Raw genomic sequence first — 19728 nt, 5'->3', positions numbered from 1 at the left:
TTTAAAATTACAGTACAAACAAGCATTTTATAAATACTTTGAAATTTTGTGAAAACTTGTCTTTACTGCAAAAATGAAGTGGAAAGCTTTGTGATGTAATACCTTTAGACCATATTTTTGTTTTATCTGTCTTAGCTGCTCTTTATGCTGTCTCTGCTTCTCTTCTTTGCTGAGAAATACTATTTCTGAAACAAAAGGGCAGATCTCATGCAAACTATTTTTGTTTTGTCTTTGAATCAATTATAAAACAGCCTAAGCCATCTTTTTCAATCAGGTTATATAGTACAAAACACAGGTCATTAATCTTTGAAAATATGCTTATACCATCTTCAAAATTTATGTTAATTACTATATACTCTTACTGTCTGCAATTTTTCATACACTTCATGTTAATTAAGTCTGAAATGTGTGGAAAAGTACAGATGATAAAATCAACTTTACTTTTCAGTTCATTCTGAAAGATGAAAATATACAAACTTTATGAAATAGTTTTCCAAACAAAAAAGTGTAGTCTAAAATACAATTATCATTTTACAGATGGATACTGTGCAAAAAGAAATGTGTCGATTTGACATGGAAGCATCTTTCAATATGATGCAACTAAATATCAAATTCAAATCAAATGGGAGCCAAAACTTCATTAAATTTTGTTGGAAAATGGTAAAAATCAAGCTTGACTAAGGTCAATAAAATAAATGTAAAACACTGTATCAAACATGGTTTCAATCTGTTAAGTCCTTCAAAAGATACTTAGTGAAGATAAAATTTGCAATGGAAAGAATGCAATATGACATGACTTGATATGAAATGCAGACATATTATGTACCCTCCATTGATATGGAAGGGACATTATAAATTCGAGGATACATTGTAGAATACTTAATTTTTTTGGCAAAGTAGATATACAGTGGTCCCCATTTTAAAAGGCACGCCCTTGATGAGTTGCCAACCTGCATTTTATGGTCAGAATCCCATGGTGCCAACAAATTTGTTTTCCAATGTACCCATCTAGGACAGTCATCCTTCTAATGTGGCCAGCATATTAGCACTAAAAGTGTCAAACTTAAATACCCCTCACCAGTGGACACATAATGGGGATTACAGATGAAAATCTCACAAATATTTGTTGTCTTCTAAATTCACCATATTGATATTTGTTTCACAAATGCCATAAAAAAGTAATCAACTTTAATCCATACAACAATTCTTATGTTACGTGTTCAGGCTAAAAAAAAACAGTAGCACAAGAAAGATTGAAAACAATAAGCTTTTAAAAATATAATAATTTATTTCTCTGGAAAAATTCTGTAAAAATGAAAATATATGAACTTACAGTTTCAAGAATCAAATCCTAAATTAATCCAAGAATAATCAACGAATAAATTTTTTGAAGTCCTAATACTGAAGTGTTCTAATGATTCCAAGTTTGAGTCCCGACGAAGAATCCAAGATGGAAGGCAATGATGTATGCTGTAACCTGCATTGTGCTGAAGTCTACAGTTCCTTGTAGAAACACAATAATTAATCCTCCGGTTTTGGAAATCCAAATAAAATTTTTAAGAAAAGTCTTTATTCTGTTTGAGCACAAAATTATTCCAGAGAAATGAACTAACCTTTTAGAATCCAAAAAATTAAAATAAAACTAAAAAACTCAAAACTTCAATACTGGTCACAACAGAAGAAAACAACCTGATATCAAGTGTTTAAAAGCCCCAGAACTCTGAGATTTCTCTCTTTAAACATCACTATTAATACTAAGTATTTTGCAATTTTGGAAATGCCTAATTGCGAATTAGAGGATCATGTGATCATGTTTACATATAAGAATCACATAGCCCCTGTATGTCCTTGATAAGATCCAATCATTTGACTCCGAGAAAAACTGGTTTACTTGACCCTCAATCAAGGCCAGAAACTAAGTGAAAAATAGAAACAAGTGTTTCTATTATTAGGTATTTATAAAAAGATTCAGGTCAAACTGAATTTTCTGAAAAATATCAAATTCCTCGTAAACAAAATTACATTACATTGACATGTAAAGAAAACAAAAAGATTCCAAAAAAAAACAAACAGCTATCAAATCAAATCAAACACAAATTAAATCAAATATAAATTAAATCAAATATACGTAACACAAATTATAAGTAATTTGATTATCCTTACTGCTTTATGTTCCTTAGATGTCTGATTTAATCACTTTAATAATTACTGGCTGATAGTACTATCAGTAATTACCAAGATGAAAATGCTTATACCTGAGAATCACAGTATTGTTTAACTCAGGTCAGTGTGAAGTCAAGTCAACATAAAGTAAACCTTGTACATTAGACCTGGTGTCTTTTCTCTCATACATCATACAGTGTATCTGAACAAAGTACCAGACTATAATCAGTTGATCACATAACAAGCTCACTCACTTGTAAACACAGAACACTTCATATCATAGCTATCCATTAGTTTAACAGTGGTATAGTTGCCTGTGATGGAATAATTTTGTTGCCAAAAATATGCAAACTGTTGTCAAACACTTTAAATTTAGAATGATAACTGAAAGCAATTCAACTAAACAATAAAAAAGGAAGATTACTATGATCACTGCTGTGAAATATGATGTCAAACATATTCAAACAAACATCATCCCATGGGAAGATGGAATAGATGGAAAACTATGTCAGGTGTTTGTATCCTTATTTAATGGCAAGGTTTTCAAATGTTCTTGCAGCACAAATTATGAATATTATAATAACTTTTTTCATACTGATTCCATAATATGCAGGTAATTTTTTAAATGAAAATGTGAAATATTTAAAAATTAGCTGCACCTATTTACTTTATGAGTGATTATTATTCACATCTGTGAGACACCCCTTTTGAAAGAACACTTATTTATAAGTCCACTTTCCTGCAGTTGGAGCAATGGCCTTATAAGACAACCAGTTTTTTTCCTTGAACAGCACTTGTGCACAATGAGCATATGGTGCAGAGTAGTCAGAATAAAAAATGTAAAAATGAAAATGCACAAAAGACAATAGGACTGAAAGAAATCAGAGTGTAACAGAAAAGACTGTAAGATAATAAAACTATTCCTTGTAGAACAGGCACTAATTAAACTATATATATATAGTATGTGACTTAGATATATCAGTTCTATAAAGTTTTCATCAAAAAGAAGCAAGGCTCCCCAAGTTTACTTTTAATAAAACATGTAGGTAAGTGGTATGACAAAGATGTAGTGTTGTACACACCATATTATACATATTACATGGAGTCAACTTCATTTCATATCCATTCCCAGTGTGTCAGCTCCAGGGAATGTAGCAATTTACATTCCTTTTGGAAACTACTGGCTTGCTTCTTTCTGAACTTCAATTTTTTTCATACAGATTAAATGAAAAAAAGAGATGCTAAGATTTAAACATAAAAATTAGCTAAAATTTAGGAAGTGGAGCATTACAAACACTGCATGGCTGGCATCCTTAGCAGTGAAAGTGCCACAATTTGATCACCAGCTAAGAAGAAGGGGAATAGTCAAATCGAAAGAAACAAATCAACAGATTTAAAGCAATGCTACTGACCATATCACTGTCTGTATGTCTGTAACCCCATTCTCTTTCTCTGTTGGTCAGTTTGTCTGCCAGCTTTGCTATGACAGGGTAAAATGGACATGCTAACTGACCAATTTACAGAGAGATAGGATTGGTCAGGGGTGCAGAGGGATTACTATACAACTGTTGTATTATTTTATTGTACATCTCCATTGCTTTGTTGGTCTGTTAGTCATGCAGTTAAAGAGAGAGAGGGAGAGAGAGATGGTAAAAGTGACAAATTGGCTAAGCAACCAACACAGACTGAAAAAGAAAGAGAGAGAGAGAAAGAAACTTTGAGGCAATTTTATATTAAAAAATAACCCATTTTATAGTCATTAAAAAACTAAAAATAAAGCATAAAATATATTACAGTATGTTTATGCAAGGAATTTAACTGTTCTGCCTACTTGTCTCCATAGGCTAGAGCAACTTTCTATCACTGGCATCGTGCAACACTAGAAAAATCTGATGGAAAATGTACATGTATCATTATAAGGATTCAAGTTCCTTTTTACTTGGTGCAAGTTCAAGGTTTTCATCCAGTCTAAATTCTATTTTACTCTCACTCTACAGATTACCAGATGTCCGTTATGGCATCAGAGACAGATAATAAGGAAAGCAGAGGGAAAAGCAGGATTTAATTCATTACAAAACTGATTTTTTTTCTTGGCATTTTCTTAATAATTAATAAGAGGAAATCATAACCAATTTAGAGAGTATAAAAGCAAGTCTACTGTTGACACCATAGTTAAATGTAATTTTTTTATCCACCCCCGAGTATTTCTTGATTTGATATACCAATGTATTGGTGTATCAAACTGTTTTAAACTAACACTAAAAATCCATGTTATGTATATTTAATCTATACTGTGTGAATGACCTTCGTCCATAACTGAAGGTAGAAGTTTGGACCTACCTGCCTGTCTTTTTCTGTACACAACATATTACACTGACCATTTTTGTCTATGAGTGTAGATTATATATTAAGATTATATTTATTTGCATTTGATTTCTGGACATCCGTTTTCCCATCTGGAATTCCTGGCATATCAGTTGTTTGCTATATTCTTTATTAAAGTTTAAGTAGTAGATCTGATCTTCTTGACAACTTTGAATGAAATGAAATTTTGACCATCATCCTGGTCTCATATTGTGACTTAGGCTTTTATATAAGGAAGAAGCAAATAGCAATTATTTATTCCTATTTTAACATCTGACAAGTGGAATCAGTCCTTTTAGCTGTGTTCAGTTTTAATTTGAAAGGATTTATTTACTTAAATTATTCACTGGAATTACAAAGTGCTCAATAATACCCTCTGACTAAATCTCTAGTTAGTGATTATTGTGAATTCTTTTCAAGACATTTTGGATTATATCACTGTGATAAATCAGGATAGGTGGCACATCTGACCGTAACAGCTAAATCATTTATAATTTTATAATGAAAATAATAATTCAAGGGTCTGTAACCAGGTAATGCTGCAAAACATAAGAATGTCAAGACTAGAAACAATAACTCTTGAATTATTGACCACTTCACTTTTACCGAAGCAATTTCTAAACAGAAAAATTCAAGCAATTCTGCCATTATTCACACATTTGTGATCAGATCCAAAGTGTAAATTTTACATGGGATAACTGCACATTTGGTAGATGTTATTTTCAATTAAAATTTTATTAGAAGGGATGGAATGCCATTCTTTGAACCTCACTAAGAAAGCAACAGCAGGTACATACATAACCTTCTTCTGCTATATCCAACAGCAAATTAACTAAGTGGCATTTAACCCAAAGGCTCCCTGATAGACTTATCAAATTTACTCGCTTGTAAGATGAATCCAATTTCACACTGCACAGACCAAGATCTGCTGGAGCATAATGTGCCAGCAGATCTGGTTCTGTGCAGTCTGTTAGGAGCAATCAGTAGAACGAACAAAATGGACCCTAATCTGCATGCATGTTATAATATGGCAGATCAGAAGCTTTGTTCAATACAATTTGACTCGACTTATAAGTGACTTACACGGAACAACCTTGAAATTCTACAGAAGAAATGTTACTACCTTTCTTAGGCTCATTCTTGGCCTGCCATTGTGCCTTGACTTGACCTGGTTCACAGTCATCACATGTGTCAGTTCCAGGGTGAATGTGGCACAGAAGCTTTGTGCCTTCACCAAACTGTATTTGGTCTCCATGACTGATGGCCACTGGCTCACTCACAGCTTTAGCCTGACAATAAACAGTAAGAGCATAATTACAAATCAGACTACACTGGCTTGATTGCCAACAAAGCCAGTCTTGTCATGGTGGCAAGTTCATGGCTGAGAACATTTAATGGGGAAAAATGTGTCCATATATGTGGTTTTTTACACTGAATATTTTGACTAAAGTTTATATGTAGAGTGAAAGTAAAAAGAAAAAAATAGCTGCAATGGAATTTGGGTTAGGACAAATGGTTCATAAACAAGATTGGGTTGGGGTCACTCTGTGTGTGTGTGTTTGTGTGAGTAAGAGAGAGAGACAGAGAGAACAGAGTTAAAATATGAATTTTTAACGATTAGGCAATATGTGAATAAAATGGGGATTGTGATGGCATGCCATCCAAATACTGTGGTTTCACTATTTTCTTGAGTACCAATTTCTTGGACCCAACAATGAATTTAAAGACTCATGAAAAATATGAGTTGCATGTGATGAAGAAAGACACACACACCCCGTTTCCTATTGATACATGCTTAGTAATCAATAAAGCTCAGTTACTTGATAATTCAACTTCAGTACCACAACAAAATATTGTCTTTTACCTTTCTGCTCAAATAAGTGATATTCTTTTAAACACTCAAGCCACTAACCTTTTGTTGTTGGCATATTTTTGTTCTTTTCTATTCTTTATTTTGGGAATTGATAGAGCTTAATCCATGAAACTTGGACAGAGGCAAAGCCACAGATTTAAATACCTTTGAAGATGTCTTTGTTTTACAAAACTATGACAGTGTATGCCCAGAATCATAAATGAAACCACAATAGCTTTGTTAAAATTTTGAAATTCTTATGGATTCACAAATCATTGTTATGATGCTGATGAAAGCCACTATTTAGAGGAAAGTTTTGACAGGTATTACACTAGGGATTTTAGCCCATTTTCCCATTTTTGGTCCCTTATACCTCCCCCTTTCATTTTTATGAAACAAAGTATCACTGTTGAGATTAGTGACATTTAGTTTACTGCCCTATGTTGTTTTATCATCTTTTAAAAGAGAATGAAGAGTGAAAAAACATACCTCTGATAACCGTTTGCAATTCAGATATGTTCCATTCTGACTTCCCAAATCTACAATAAGGTATTCTTTCCTCTGTTGGTCATACTTGATTTCTGCATGGGTCTAAAAGAACAAGAATGTGAAAAAATACAATCTGCATGTTTATGTATTCAATTTACTATACTCACATTTTGCAACAAGGAATACATAAATTATAACCCATAAGGAATTACATAGGATTTCATGTTTCTTTTGCTCCAGATCTAAATTTTTACACTCTTGAATTACTTGCATCCATTTTTCTAACATATTACACAGAATACTTTGGGTATCGGATGAATTATCATCTTTTGGAATGCACAACTAGGGTATTATGGCAAGCAATTTGCTCTGAAACATATATCACCGAATCACACCTCCTCAACCTCATGATGAGGATGAATCTGTAATCAAAAGGTCCAGCTGGACATTGTATATATTTATATATTTATAAAGTGGAACGCCTCAAAACTGAAAACTCATTATACTGGACTCCCCTCATCACCACAATTTTGTTAGACTCAACTTTTTCCTTCATTAACATCATTTATTTTTTCCCCAGTAAATTAAAACCCATCAACTCTGAATACCGAAAAATGTTTGGATACCAAATTTTGATTTTACACTTAAAAATACCCCATAAAACTGAAACTCAATTAAAAGTTGGAAATATATTTTAGCTGCTAAATTCCTTACACATAACAGAACATATAAACTATTCTTAGCTAGCACTGTAGTGGGCTGATCCATGAGAACATGAACCAGAAAATGTGTGTCCCTTCATAATGTGACTTCTCAATGACATTTAAAAAAATGAAAAACAAAAAAATTAAAAAGGGAAGGAAAAATCCTTTATTTTATGTTCTATCCACACACTGCAGAAACCACCCAGAACCAGTCTACTGGTGAAATGAACTGTTCCTCCTTTGCAACAATCAGTGCAATGATGCATGCTGAGTAGTCAGATTAAATGTTTTTAATTTAAATTCTAATAAGTGTACACAACAAGCTATCAACTGACTACCCTGTTGTTGTAATTTGGAGATTCAAAATCAGAATTTTTTTGGAGCTGTTAAAAGTACTAAAGGGGTTAAAGGTGGTCCACATTGCTTTTCAGTCCTTGATTAAAGATAGCCAACCTTTGTAGCGGTGAGATAAAATGGAGAGACTGGCCCAAAATGATTTTGGCAGAAATACTGAAGTATATTTATTTTTTTAAAAGAGGAATACTTAAGTGCAGCAATTAAATTTTATTGGTAAGTTCATGTTAAAATGCCAAATTGTACCATCTTCCAATGCTAAAAACCACTGCAAGAAATATTAAAAGTACAGTGGTGCAAGGAAATCAGAATTTAAGTGTGTGCAGACAAGTAGCAAAGGTCCTGAGTTTGCACAGTGTTTCATGCAAACTGGATGTTAAGATGAGTACACAGGAAGAAATTTTATCACCAGGCATATGAAGACACCATTACATAGGAGCAATGATTCTTCTGCAACAAAAAACCCACTATAAAGGCCTTGTTTGAGAATGGATCAAAAGTGGATAAAGTGGCACTTTCAGAGACTGTCTGCAATTTTGTGGCAGAGCACAAGTTGCCATTACTCACTATAGATCATTTTACTAAATTAGTTATGTTTCCACACTCAGAGATTGCATATTAATTTTCATGCCAGTGTACAAAGACAAAACACATTATCACTAGCCCTCCAAATGGGACTGAAAAGTTTAAAAAATGTGTAGGAGTGAGCAGTTCAGCGTCATTATTCAGAATGCATATTATGGCAAAAAATGCACTTTTGTTTTCAATCCCCATAAAACATGTTAAGTTTGTCAGTGAAGTATCTACAATGGTACAATCTACTAATCAAATCAACTAATTCTGATGCATTGGTTCTTTCAGATGTATGATCTCCATAATGTCATCTCATGAGTGAATTAACAAACAATTCAAGACATAGATCAAATTATTTTATATTCCAGTTTATGTGAGGTTACATTTTCTTGAATTAAGACCTGATGCAGGGAATTCACAAAACTCAACTCATTTTTCCCTGCAGCTTCTTTTCTTTCCTGCTTGAAAAAGGGTTAGGAAATGGGTTTTTTGGTTACTTCTGATTGCATACAAGCACAGCAGTTTCTGACAGATTTTTGTTTTACCGGATTCTTAAATGTAGGAAAAGATGTTGTTTTTTTTAATTACAATTTCACCCTCACACGAACCAAGGTGAAAATTCTTTGTTTTTATGTTTTGCTTACTGGATTTTCATGTCATGGCCCTTTTTGACACCAAATCTCAAACTAACCCTACTGTTTGAAAAGATTCATCTGTCCATGTGCAGTTCAGACCTGTCTGCTTTAGATCTAATGGCAAATGTCTAAAATCTGGACATAAATTCCAGTTCTGAAACCAATAATTTTTGGCCTAAAAAATTCTTATCTCAAACATTATGTTTCTACTATTGAATTCATTAACATGAGTAAAAAGTCTACATGATTTGGTATCAATGTAGAACTAAATCTTTCTTCTTTTCTGTAATACCACCCACTTTGGTGCATCATGAAAGATGATGACATCTTAGAACTAGGGTACTACCTCACAAAGATGCCAACGGGTATGTGGGTACTTGGGTTACCTGCCCACTGACAGTAACCAAAGTGATAAAATGGAAACCTGGGTAAACCTTAAAAAAGGCTTCCAAGCTGAGATCGAGACACTGAATAACAATAACAGTTCAAGGCTCATGTCATGTGTGCATTTATTCATCACAGGGGCTCGTATTCCTGTTTACAATTTACTTGTCATACATGTACTATATAATAATACAAGGCAGGATACTTCTGTCCCTTTCTTTTGTGACCTATTTCAGAATCAATGCTGATATTTCAAGTTAGAGGTCATGTAGTGTAATAAATTTGGTACTAATGCTTAGCTCAGGCATTCAACTTTGTATGCCTGTCCAAAGTTTGGCTTGCTTTCATACCTTTAATGGATGTGAGACCATTTTACCATGCTACTGCCTGCCATGCCCATGATCATGCCCCCTTAATATGCAAGTGCAACATGCTGAATGGAATACTGCCCTCTCATTGGCCACAGGGAAATGATGTACTGCACCTAAGAACAACTTATTTTGTATTATTGTATGGTACATTATATGATTGATTGTTAAATTGGAAACATTTTATGACCCATTCTGTTCATCAATACTGCTCTGGTGGCCTAGTGGTTAGAGTGTCCGCCTCGGATGCAGAAGGTCGTGGGTTCGATCCCTGGTCGAGTCATACAAAGACTTTAAAAAATGGTACCAACAGCTGCCTCACTTGGTACTCAGCATTAAGAGGTTAGTGATAGGATTGGTCGGCCTGGTGTCAGGATAATGTGACTGGGTGGGACATCATGCTATATGTCTGCAGCATGATGCCCCAGTGCTAGACATTGCTATAAACTGCCACACTGCAGACATCGTAGTGATATGACTGAAACATTGTTACAGCTACATTAAAAATCCAAATCACACACACACAACACACTGTTCATCATTAAACCTCCGTCTACTTTCCTATTTTCATTTTATAGTATCTGCATGAAACAGTTCCAAGAAAACAGATGGGTTTCTTGAATGTGAAACATGCTACAGATTCATTCTATTTTGATACCACATATGTAGTGGACCAGTCTAAATTGAAAATAAAATGGAGCCAGCTATTGTAATAAATGGGATTTATCAATGTGACTGATAGATGTTCATCATCATCATCATCATCATTGGCGACTCGGTCTCGAAAGACCATGCGAATAGCGCCCTTGGGGTGTTGTCCGTCTCTGTTGGCAACATCTGCTGTGGCTGTGCAGGCCTATACGTGAGTGACAGTCCCTACTGCAGTTGGTGCAGACATACTGGGAAGTCTGCGTTACTGTGGTTGTTGTTGCGTTCTTCTTTCTCTTACGTTTCTCTGCCGCCAACTGGCCTCTCCTCGCATCAGCGACTGATATGCCATTGTTTACCATCAGTCTCCAGGTGCCTCGGTCCTCAGCCAGCTCTTCCCAGCCATCGGGTGAAATGTTGCATGCCTTCATGTCCCTCTTGCACACATCTTTGAAACAGAGTGAGGGGCGTCCGACTCTTCTCATGCCAGTGGCCAGCTGTCCATATAAGATGTCCTTTGGCAGCCTTCCATCCTCCATGCGTCGGACGTGACCCAGCCATCGAAGGCGGCGTTTAATTAGCAGGGAGTACATGCTGGAGGTACTTGCACGCTGCAGGATCTCGCTGTGTGGAACACGGTCTTGTCAGCTGATTTTCAGGATGCATTTTAGGCACCGTATATGGAAGGAGTTGAGCCGGCGTTCTTGCCTCATGTAGGTACTCCACGTCTCACTTCCATATAGAAGGGTGCTGAGAATGGAGGCCTGGTAGACTCGGACCTTGGTGTGCTCTGTCAGCGCGTTGTTTTCCCAAACCCTCTTTGTTAATCGAGCCATGATGGTGTTTGCCTTTCCAAGCCTTCTGTCCAGCTCCATATCAATCGAGAGAGTGTTGCTGATGGTTGACCCTAGGTAGGTAAAGTTGTTGACTGCTTCCAGGGTGACACCGCTGATTTTGATTGAAGGGGCAATGGTGGTATCTTGCACGCTGACATTTGTTTTTTCCAAGCTGATTGTGAGACCAAACTGCGTGCAGGCAACAGCAAAATGGTCTCCCAGTCTCTGGAGGGCTTCCTCGGTGTGGGCCACAAGAGCTGCGTCATCTGCAAAAAGCATCTCCCTGATGAGCACAGCTCTCACTTTGGTCTTTGAGCGCAGTCGTGCCAGGTTGAACAGCCTCCCATCAGACCTGGTGTGTAGATATATGCCATCCGTGGACGTGTCGAAGGCGTAGGACAGGAGCAGGGAGAAGAAGATCCCAAAAAGTGTTGGTGCCAGCACACAGCCCTGCTTCACACCACTGTTAATTGGGAAGGAAGTTGAGGATGATCCATCATACAGGACTGTTCCCTTCATATCTGCATGGAAAGAGATTATCATGCTGAGGAGTTTTGGGGGGCAACCGATCTTACTCAGAAGTTCAAAAAGGCCCTTCCTGCTGACCAAGTCAAAGGCCTTGGTGAGGTCGATGAACATCATGTAGAGTGGTTGACCTTGCTCTCTGCTCTTCTCTTGGAGTTGTCGTAGGGAGAAGATCATGTCTGTCGTCGACCTGCCTGCTCTGAAGCCGCACTGTGATTCTGGGTACACACGGTCTGCCAGCAACTGCAGCCTGTTGAGTATGATGCGGGCATACACTTTACCAACAATACTCAAGAGCGAGATCCCTCTGTAATTATTACAGTCACTGCGGTCGCCCTTGTTTTTGTAAAGGGTCACAATTGTGGCATCACGCATGTCTTGGGGGACTACTCCTTCCTCCCAGCAGCGGCAAAGTAGGTCGTGCAGTGGTTTAATCAATGCTGGTTTTCCACGTTTGATAGCTTCGGGCGGGATGCTGTCACTACCTGGTGCTTTGTCGTTTGGAAGGCAGTCGATTGCTTTGCTGAGCTCCTCTAAGGTTGGCACTTTGTCGAGCTCTTCCATGGTGGGCAGATTCTTTATGCTGCTGAGGGCTGCATCAGTGACTGACGTTTCTCGGGAGTATAGTTCTGAGTAGTGCTCCACCCATCTGGCCATCTGTTGCCCATGGTCTGTGATCTTCTCTCCCGTCAGGGATTTCAGGGGAGCGACCCCTTTCACTGTAGGGCCTAGAGCCTTCTTGATGCCACTGTACATGCCTTGGATGTGTCCGGACTCGGCACTGCGTTGGATTCCTTCACACAGTTGTTGCCAGTACTCGTTCGCACACTGTCTAGCAATGCGTTGGGTGTTACTTCGGGCACTTCTGAGAGCAGCAAGCGTCCGTTCATTAGGGCATTTTTTGTAAGCTATGAAGGCTTTTCGTTTCTCCTCGATTTGTGGTTCCATCCTTGATAGGTGTGCATTGAACCAGTCCTGGCTGGGTCGTTCCTTCTTGCCAAACGTTGACATAGCTGTACTGTAGATGGCACCCTTCATGGCGTTCCACTTGGCTGTAGCGTCATACTCAGGCAGGTCCTGGAGAGCCTTGTTCAGGGCAGACACATACTCCTCCACCTTGGCAGGGACTGACATCTGTGCAGTGTTTATGCGAGGACGTCCTTTTGGTTTTGAGCGGTGTAGCGCGTGTGGCTGTAGTCGCACTCTGGTGCTCACAAGGGCATGGTCGGAGTCACAGTCTGCACTGTGGTAGGTTCTGGTGGAGAGGACGCTGTTAAGGGCAGAGCGCCTGGTGATGACCAAGTCGAGTTGGTGCCAGTGATGAGATCTGGGGTGTTTCCATGACACTTTGTGTTGTGGCTTACACTTGAAGAAGGTGTTTGTGATGCACAGGCCATGGTAGGTGCATAGCTCCAGCAGTCTCTGGCCATTTTCGTTGGTCTTTCCAGTGCCATGATATCCGAGGCAGGTAGGCCAGGACTCCTGGTCCGCACCTACTCTGGCATTAAAGTCGCCGAGGAGGAATAGTGGTTCATTTTTGGGGCATCCTTTGATCTGTTCGTCCAGCTGCCCATAGAACTGATCCTTCACATCTTCTGATGACGTGAGGGTTGGGGCGTAGACACTGATGATGTTGACAGGACCTGAAGTAGTGGTGAGGCGGATGGACAAGAGACGCTCAGTGCCCCCTGTTGGAGGTTCAACCGAGGCCAGGAGATTGTTTTTGATGGCAAAGCCCACTCCGTGCTGACGGGGCTCCTCAGGTTCTCGACCCTTCCAGAAGAAGGTGTAGTTTTCCTCTCTGAGGGAGCCACTAGAGGCGAGCCTGGTTTCCTGGAGGGCAGCTATGCTGATATTTAGTCTGGTGAGTTCTCTATCGATGATGGCCGTCTTTCTGGTGTCGTCCACTTCTCTGAGGTCGTCGGAGATGCCTGTAAACATGGTGCGCACATTCCAACTTGCAAATCGAAGAGCTGGAGTCTTCTTTATTGGTTTCTTGTTTCTTTTGTCTGGTGTGGAATTACCGTCTGCTTGTCATGCTGAACAACACACTGAGCTCCAGACACCCACTGGAGCAGGCAGACGATGGCGGGTCAACACCTTATTGACCGGAGGCTGCCCGGCTTGAGGCGGGCGATAGTTGGCCAGTGGGACACGATGATCCCTCCCACCGTCAAAGCTGACCCGTGGCGCCCCTTCCCTACGCCAATCGGGTGGGACTTATAACCCGTAAACTGTCACCTTCCGTGTTGTTTCCTCACTCAGTAGCGAGACTGGAGTGTCCTCTCCAGGGCGCAAGCCTGGGCGTGGAGTATGGAGATCCTGGGCTGCCCAGACGTCAGGATCCCCCTTTCGTCCTTGCTGGTGGGGTCCAAAGGAATGCTGAGCATGACATTTGGCACCAGTTTGGATGCAGGAGCTGCCGGAAGGAGGTCGTAGTCGACCCCCAGCCGCCTTAGGGGCTCCACTCCTGATTTTCTGTCTGGGTTTACTCCCATAGCCTTTCCTTCTCCCGAAGATATCCACAAGGCAGTGGAGCCATAATCCAATGGATGGGACTTGGTTGGTTTTGAATCAGAGTTTCCTTCTCCTAGATGAACTGCCTGACAAGGCTAACGAGCTTCATCTGCCCGGGTTTGGGGTCAGAGTTTCCCTTCTCTTAGACTGGTTGCCTGCCAAGGCTAATGAGCCCAGTCTGCCCACCCAGTTATACCACCGGGTACTCGGTCGCGCCACACAGCAGGCTCTGTTAAAAACAGGGGGCACCGCGTGAAGGTGCTGCTGTGGACACAATAGTGTAGGAGAGGCCATATGCAAGTAACCTCCTGCCCCGCAGAGCGAGACAGTGGTCCTGCGGCGATCACTACACCTGGGAAGGAGAGGCTATGAGAGACGCTTCACTTTCCTTTGGCAAGCGGGACGTCAGGCCCAGGCCACGCACCCCCATAGATGTTACATGACTGAAAAATGTTAGAGGAGAGGGAATTATTTAAACTTAAGAAAATGCTGCATCCAAAAAAAGACAAATCAACAGCACTTAAAAAATTTTGAAATAAGAATTCAACAGTGATGTAATACAACAATTATCATTTGTAGAAATTATGACTATTCGCAAAAGTTACTGTAGACATTTAGGCTAGTTAAAGTGAGTGTTATGCATAAATAATTTATCAATTTCTTTTGTGTCAATACTTTTCTACTAACCAGTAATCCACATGGACTAAGCTGACTCGTGACAAAAAATTTGACTCCAGATCCAGGTAAGTAGCATACATAAATGTACATACTTCATACAGTTTTCTGTAATTATGGCATGTAATATATATAGACTGCCTTTTTTATGCTCTGATTATGCTTTCGTGCCACTTAAAGTAGTAATAATTATGGTTATACCTCTCCTGGGGGTGGCATGTGTGAACCTACAAGAAAGCAGTTCAGGTTAACATTTATAAAACACATAATCAAACACAAATTTTGATAGCTTACAATAAATAAACCAATGGAAACACTAGTTTTCAATGCAGCAAGGCATCTGATACAAATTTTATTTTGAGTGTTTGTATGTATGTGATTTAGATTTTTAATGTAGCTTTAACAATTTTTCACTAAGATGTTTGGAGTGTGACAGTTTATAGTGATGTCTAGCACTGGGGCATCAAGCTGCAATACATGTAGCACGATGTCCCACCCAGTCACATTATCCTGACACCAGGCCGTCCAGTACTAGCACTAACCTCTTAAATGCCGAGCGCCAAGGCAGCTGCTAGTACCATTTTTATCAGCTCTTGGTTTGACTCAGCTGGGGTTTGAACCTGCAATCTCGCATTTCTGAGGCAGACGTTCAAATCACTAGGCCACTGGAGTGGTTAATTTTATTTTGAAACAATTTAGTACATATAAGACTTCTGACAAAGGTATTTCTGAGTTTGAATGGTCAAGATTACTAAATAAAATTACACTAAAAAATAGACTAAACGTAAAATGCTGATGTTTGTTTGATTAGTAATTTTATACTTGCCAACAAGATGTGAGAATCTGAGTTGAATTTGAGTGTACATATTTTTTTAAACTTGGAAAAGGTTGGAAAAATATCAAAAAATAAAATTAAGTGAAGATTTTACCATAAAGAGTACATGCCAAGTGAAAAGGCACTAATTAAATGTTAATCATCTCTGTACATAATTTTTTCTACCTCACCTTGCTAACATTACAATCTGGAATCATGACAATATGGTTTTTATCTTTTGCACGACCTATTGTGGCTCCAGTACAGGTTACAATGAATAATGTTCCAACATCCAAACAGCCAGATTCTGAAGCTATCATTCGTATGCAAGGTGGCCAACTGGCTGCTGCTATTTCTGAAAAGTGAATATATATATATAAAAGCATGAAAACACTTACGCATACATGTGAGAATACCAGCTTATATTATTGATATTAAAAAAAAAAAAAAGAATTGAGCATTATGGGTTGGCATGGGCCAGAATAATAATACCAGCTCAACCTATTTCAGGTTCAATGCACATTATTTCTTCCACTCTGAAATTGCTTCAGTTACAGTTAAGATTTTTTTCCAATTTGCAAAAAGCTTGTAACAACTCTTGTCATTGCAAATATCAGAATAAAGATCAATACAAAAGTTAACACTATTCTTTCTAAATCTACAAATTTAAGTACTGATGAAAATAATGTATTTCATAACACCTTGAAATATTAATACTAATTTGCTTATAAATATAAAATGAATTCATAGAACTAAGCAAAGAATTAATTTAAGGATCACTAAGGATTTAAATTTTGAAAGATTATAAACTTAATTGGGAAATTTCTGCTCCCTTAGCCAAGAATGTTTAACTACCATATATTTGCTTCCTTATAAGTCAATTCTAGCTGCATACTGTACAGAACCAGATCTACCACTGCATAATGTGCCAGCAGATCTGGGTCTGTACAGTTCTTTTTAGGAGAAATTAGAAGGAACAAACAACATGAATCCTGATCGGCCAGCACACCATACAACAGAAGATCTGGGTCTGTGTTGTTTATAGTTCATCTTGACTTTTAAGTAAATAAATATGGTAGATTTGTGTTTATAAAACATGTATGCACCCACTGCAGTCCAAAATGCTAAAAGATGTAGAAAAATATGAAACACTTCCTTAATAGCATGAAAAAAATCAAGTGATCAACATATGTATACAAACACGCCTCCCAAATTTCATTTGTTAATCTCAAATATTTTTCCAAATGAATCAAAATTATAATCTTACTTGATCAGGTTGGTTTTGATTCATATGGCATTTGTGCTTTAGTGTCATTAGCTATATTCAAATATGATAACTCTGCCTGCTGCATGGGTATGATTTTTAATTACTTATTTGAATCCATGGTAGTCTCATGTGATTTCAACACAATGGTAGGTAAAAGACATATGCATCTTACCTTAAGTTGGAAAATAAGTCATTTTGCATGCAGATGGACTAGACTATGTAAAGCAATCAGTGAAATTAAACAAGAACTTTGTCAAGCCAAAGTTGTCTACTACTTACTCCTCTGAAATAAGTATAATTTAGATTGTACTGATCTAATTTTGATGTCAACAGTGTCACATTGCATAGTTTTCTTTTCCCATTGATGAAAATGCTCATTAGGATTACTGCTCATTTAAAAAAAAAATGATCGTTCATAGTTTTGCTATGTGTAAACATTTGCCAGAGCACTTACAAAAGACTTTAATGCCTTGGCCTCAAAGTCTTTTCTTGTGCTGCAGCAAACCAGCTATGATTCCTAGAATTTAACACAATGGTGAAGCCTGATTTCAACAGTAAAATCCATATAATTATCATCACAGTAATGATTAATGTAAATTGTATCAATTCTGTTTGTTTTTTTTTAATGCATAGACTGAACTTTACCATCTTCTACATCTTCAACTTGCATATCTTCCACTGACTGCAAGGAACTATCAGAATCGGACTCTGATGAAGAAAAGGATGAAGAATCTGAATCTGAACTTGAATCAGACAACTCTCCCGACTCCAACTCAGATTCTTCATCATATTCTTCACTACTGGAACAAATCAAAATGGCATCTGGTGTGTCCTGACAATTACTGTTGTTAGCATTAGAATTTGAATTAAGATCGAAAGAATCAGACACATCTACATCCATGTCATTGGAAATGTTTGAGCTAGCACCAGGATCCAGAGTACTGTCATCTCTCTTGTTTCCTGTACTCTTGTCTTGGTTGTCAGATTTTGTCATCTCTTCAGGGCTATTATCATTCACACCTTTGGAGATATTGGACTTATCATGATTTTTAATGCAACTGCTCATGGTAGGTGAGTTCTCGGTTGTTTTATGAAGTAATTTCTTTTCAATCTGTTTTTCAAAGATGTCATCTTGCATATCGCTATTGATCTGATCTTCATTGTGTGCAAGAGTGTCTACATTTATTACTGGACACTTCATGGAATCATCTTTCACTTCTAAACTTATTTGTCCCTTGAAATCCTTGTCCTGGTTACTTTCCTTTCTTGCTGCCTCTTCAATTTGTCTTTTTCTTTGTCTTCTTTTCCTTCTCCTTTCTTTCTTTTTTAATTTTCTTAATTCAATTGTATCAGATGAATCAAAGTTCTTTGCTTTGAGCTTTCTATCTGGGATATCTTCACCCTTTTTGTCACGTTTATTCTCCTTGTTGAACTTTTTCTTTTTATTCTTTCTCCTCTTTTTCTTTCTATGATCCTGAAAATGGACAAAATAAAGTATAAGCCTTACCCATTACCTAGAGCACATCCTCCAGCTGTTGAGATCCTAAGACTTCCCAGGAAAGAAATTACTTCATTTAATTCTTCCTTCTTCACCTACAGGAAAATAAAAACTGCTTAAAGGGCATTTTAACTGATCTAAAATCTTTCACTTTGATTTTTTGGTAAATGTAGAGGGATCCACTTTTGCTTCCATTGAACACTATACAATAAATGAATCATATTTTCTTTAAAATAAAGAACAAATGAATGTTTATACAGGCATCTTATGAAAGAAAGGAAATATCAATTCTTTTTTTTTAAAATTAGCAAAACACAGATGATGTACCTATGACTAGCAAAGATAAACATTTGTTCTGTATAACCTTGTGTTTCATCTGTTTCAGTCTGTGCAACATTATATTCCAAGAATCCCAACCCAAACTGACCTGTAAAAACTTCAACATAAAACAACAGTGTTGAAGATGATGCAAGAAAAATGATACCTACATTGATACAAAAACAAGCCATGTATGTCTGAGTTTTCAAACAAGACAATATATTGTCCAATCACACATTTTGTTGCTCCTTTGTGCTGATGCACTGTCAAAAACTCTTCTCTGGAGAGAATGCATTTCTCAATGATGTCACAACCAAAACACTTGTTTACAACAGTCAACACTGATTCTTGTGGACAGAAACAATAGTCAAAAATCCAATCATTATCAATAGTGATTTGAAATAATGATACAATACCATTCCCAAATCTTACAAAAATCCTTACAAACTACTCTGACATGGCAAATAAACTCCCCACCATATCAGGCACTAAGCCAGCTACTAAACATGTGATAGCAATGTGACTTCACAATGGATAACTGCTCCAGAAATACTGTTAAGAATGGTTTCCTGCTGAGTAAATTTCATGTGGAGATATTGCCTCTGATGTCCAGAGGTAGCTATTTGTTATAATAATTTACATATTTTTACAAAACAGCCCTATTTTTACCATATATGTTATACTTAAATCAGCATCCTGTACATTTTTCTTATTATATGACAATATTAGTCTTTTCTATCTGAT

General features: G+C 37.6%; 1 protein-coding gene across 1 annotated transcript in view; it reads right to left on the bottom strand.

Moving 5' to 3' along the window:
- LOC149800575 (uncharacterized) overlaps positions 1-19728 on the bottom strand; it is an 88244-nt gene that overhangs the window by 44336 nt on the left and 24180 nt on the right. Inside the window, exons 5-9 of the mRNA XM_089954522.1 lie at positions 17814-18642; positions 16093-16256; positions 6869-6970; positions 5651-5816; positions 103-185 (exon numbers count right to left, since the gene is read on the bottom strand). Of these exons, the coding sequence (XP_089810648.1) occupies positions 103-185; positions 5651-5816; positions 6869-6970; positions 16093-16256; positions 17814-18642 (1344 nt within the window). The remainder of the gene's footprint in view (positions 1-102; positions 186-5650; positions 5817-6868; positions 6971-16092; positions 16257-17813; positions 18643-19728) is intronic.

Source organism: Sinohyriopsis cumingii, chromosome 4 (assembly GCF_028554795.1).
Source record: "Sinohyriopsis cumingii isolate HCF-2022 chromosome 4, ASM2855479v2, whole genome shotgun sequence".
Classification (NCBI taxonomy): Eukaryota; Metazoa; Mollusca; class Bivalvia; order Unionida; family Unionidae; genus Sinohyriopsis; species Sinohyriopsis cumingii.
The sequence above is the reverse complement of the archived record's forward strand: the minus strand, read 5'-3'. Positions and strand labels throughout refer to the sequence as shown.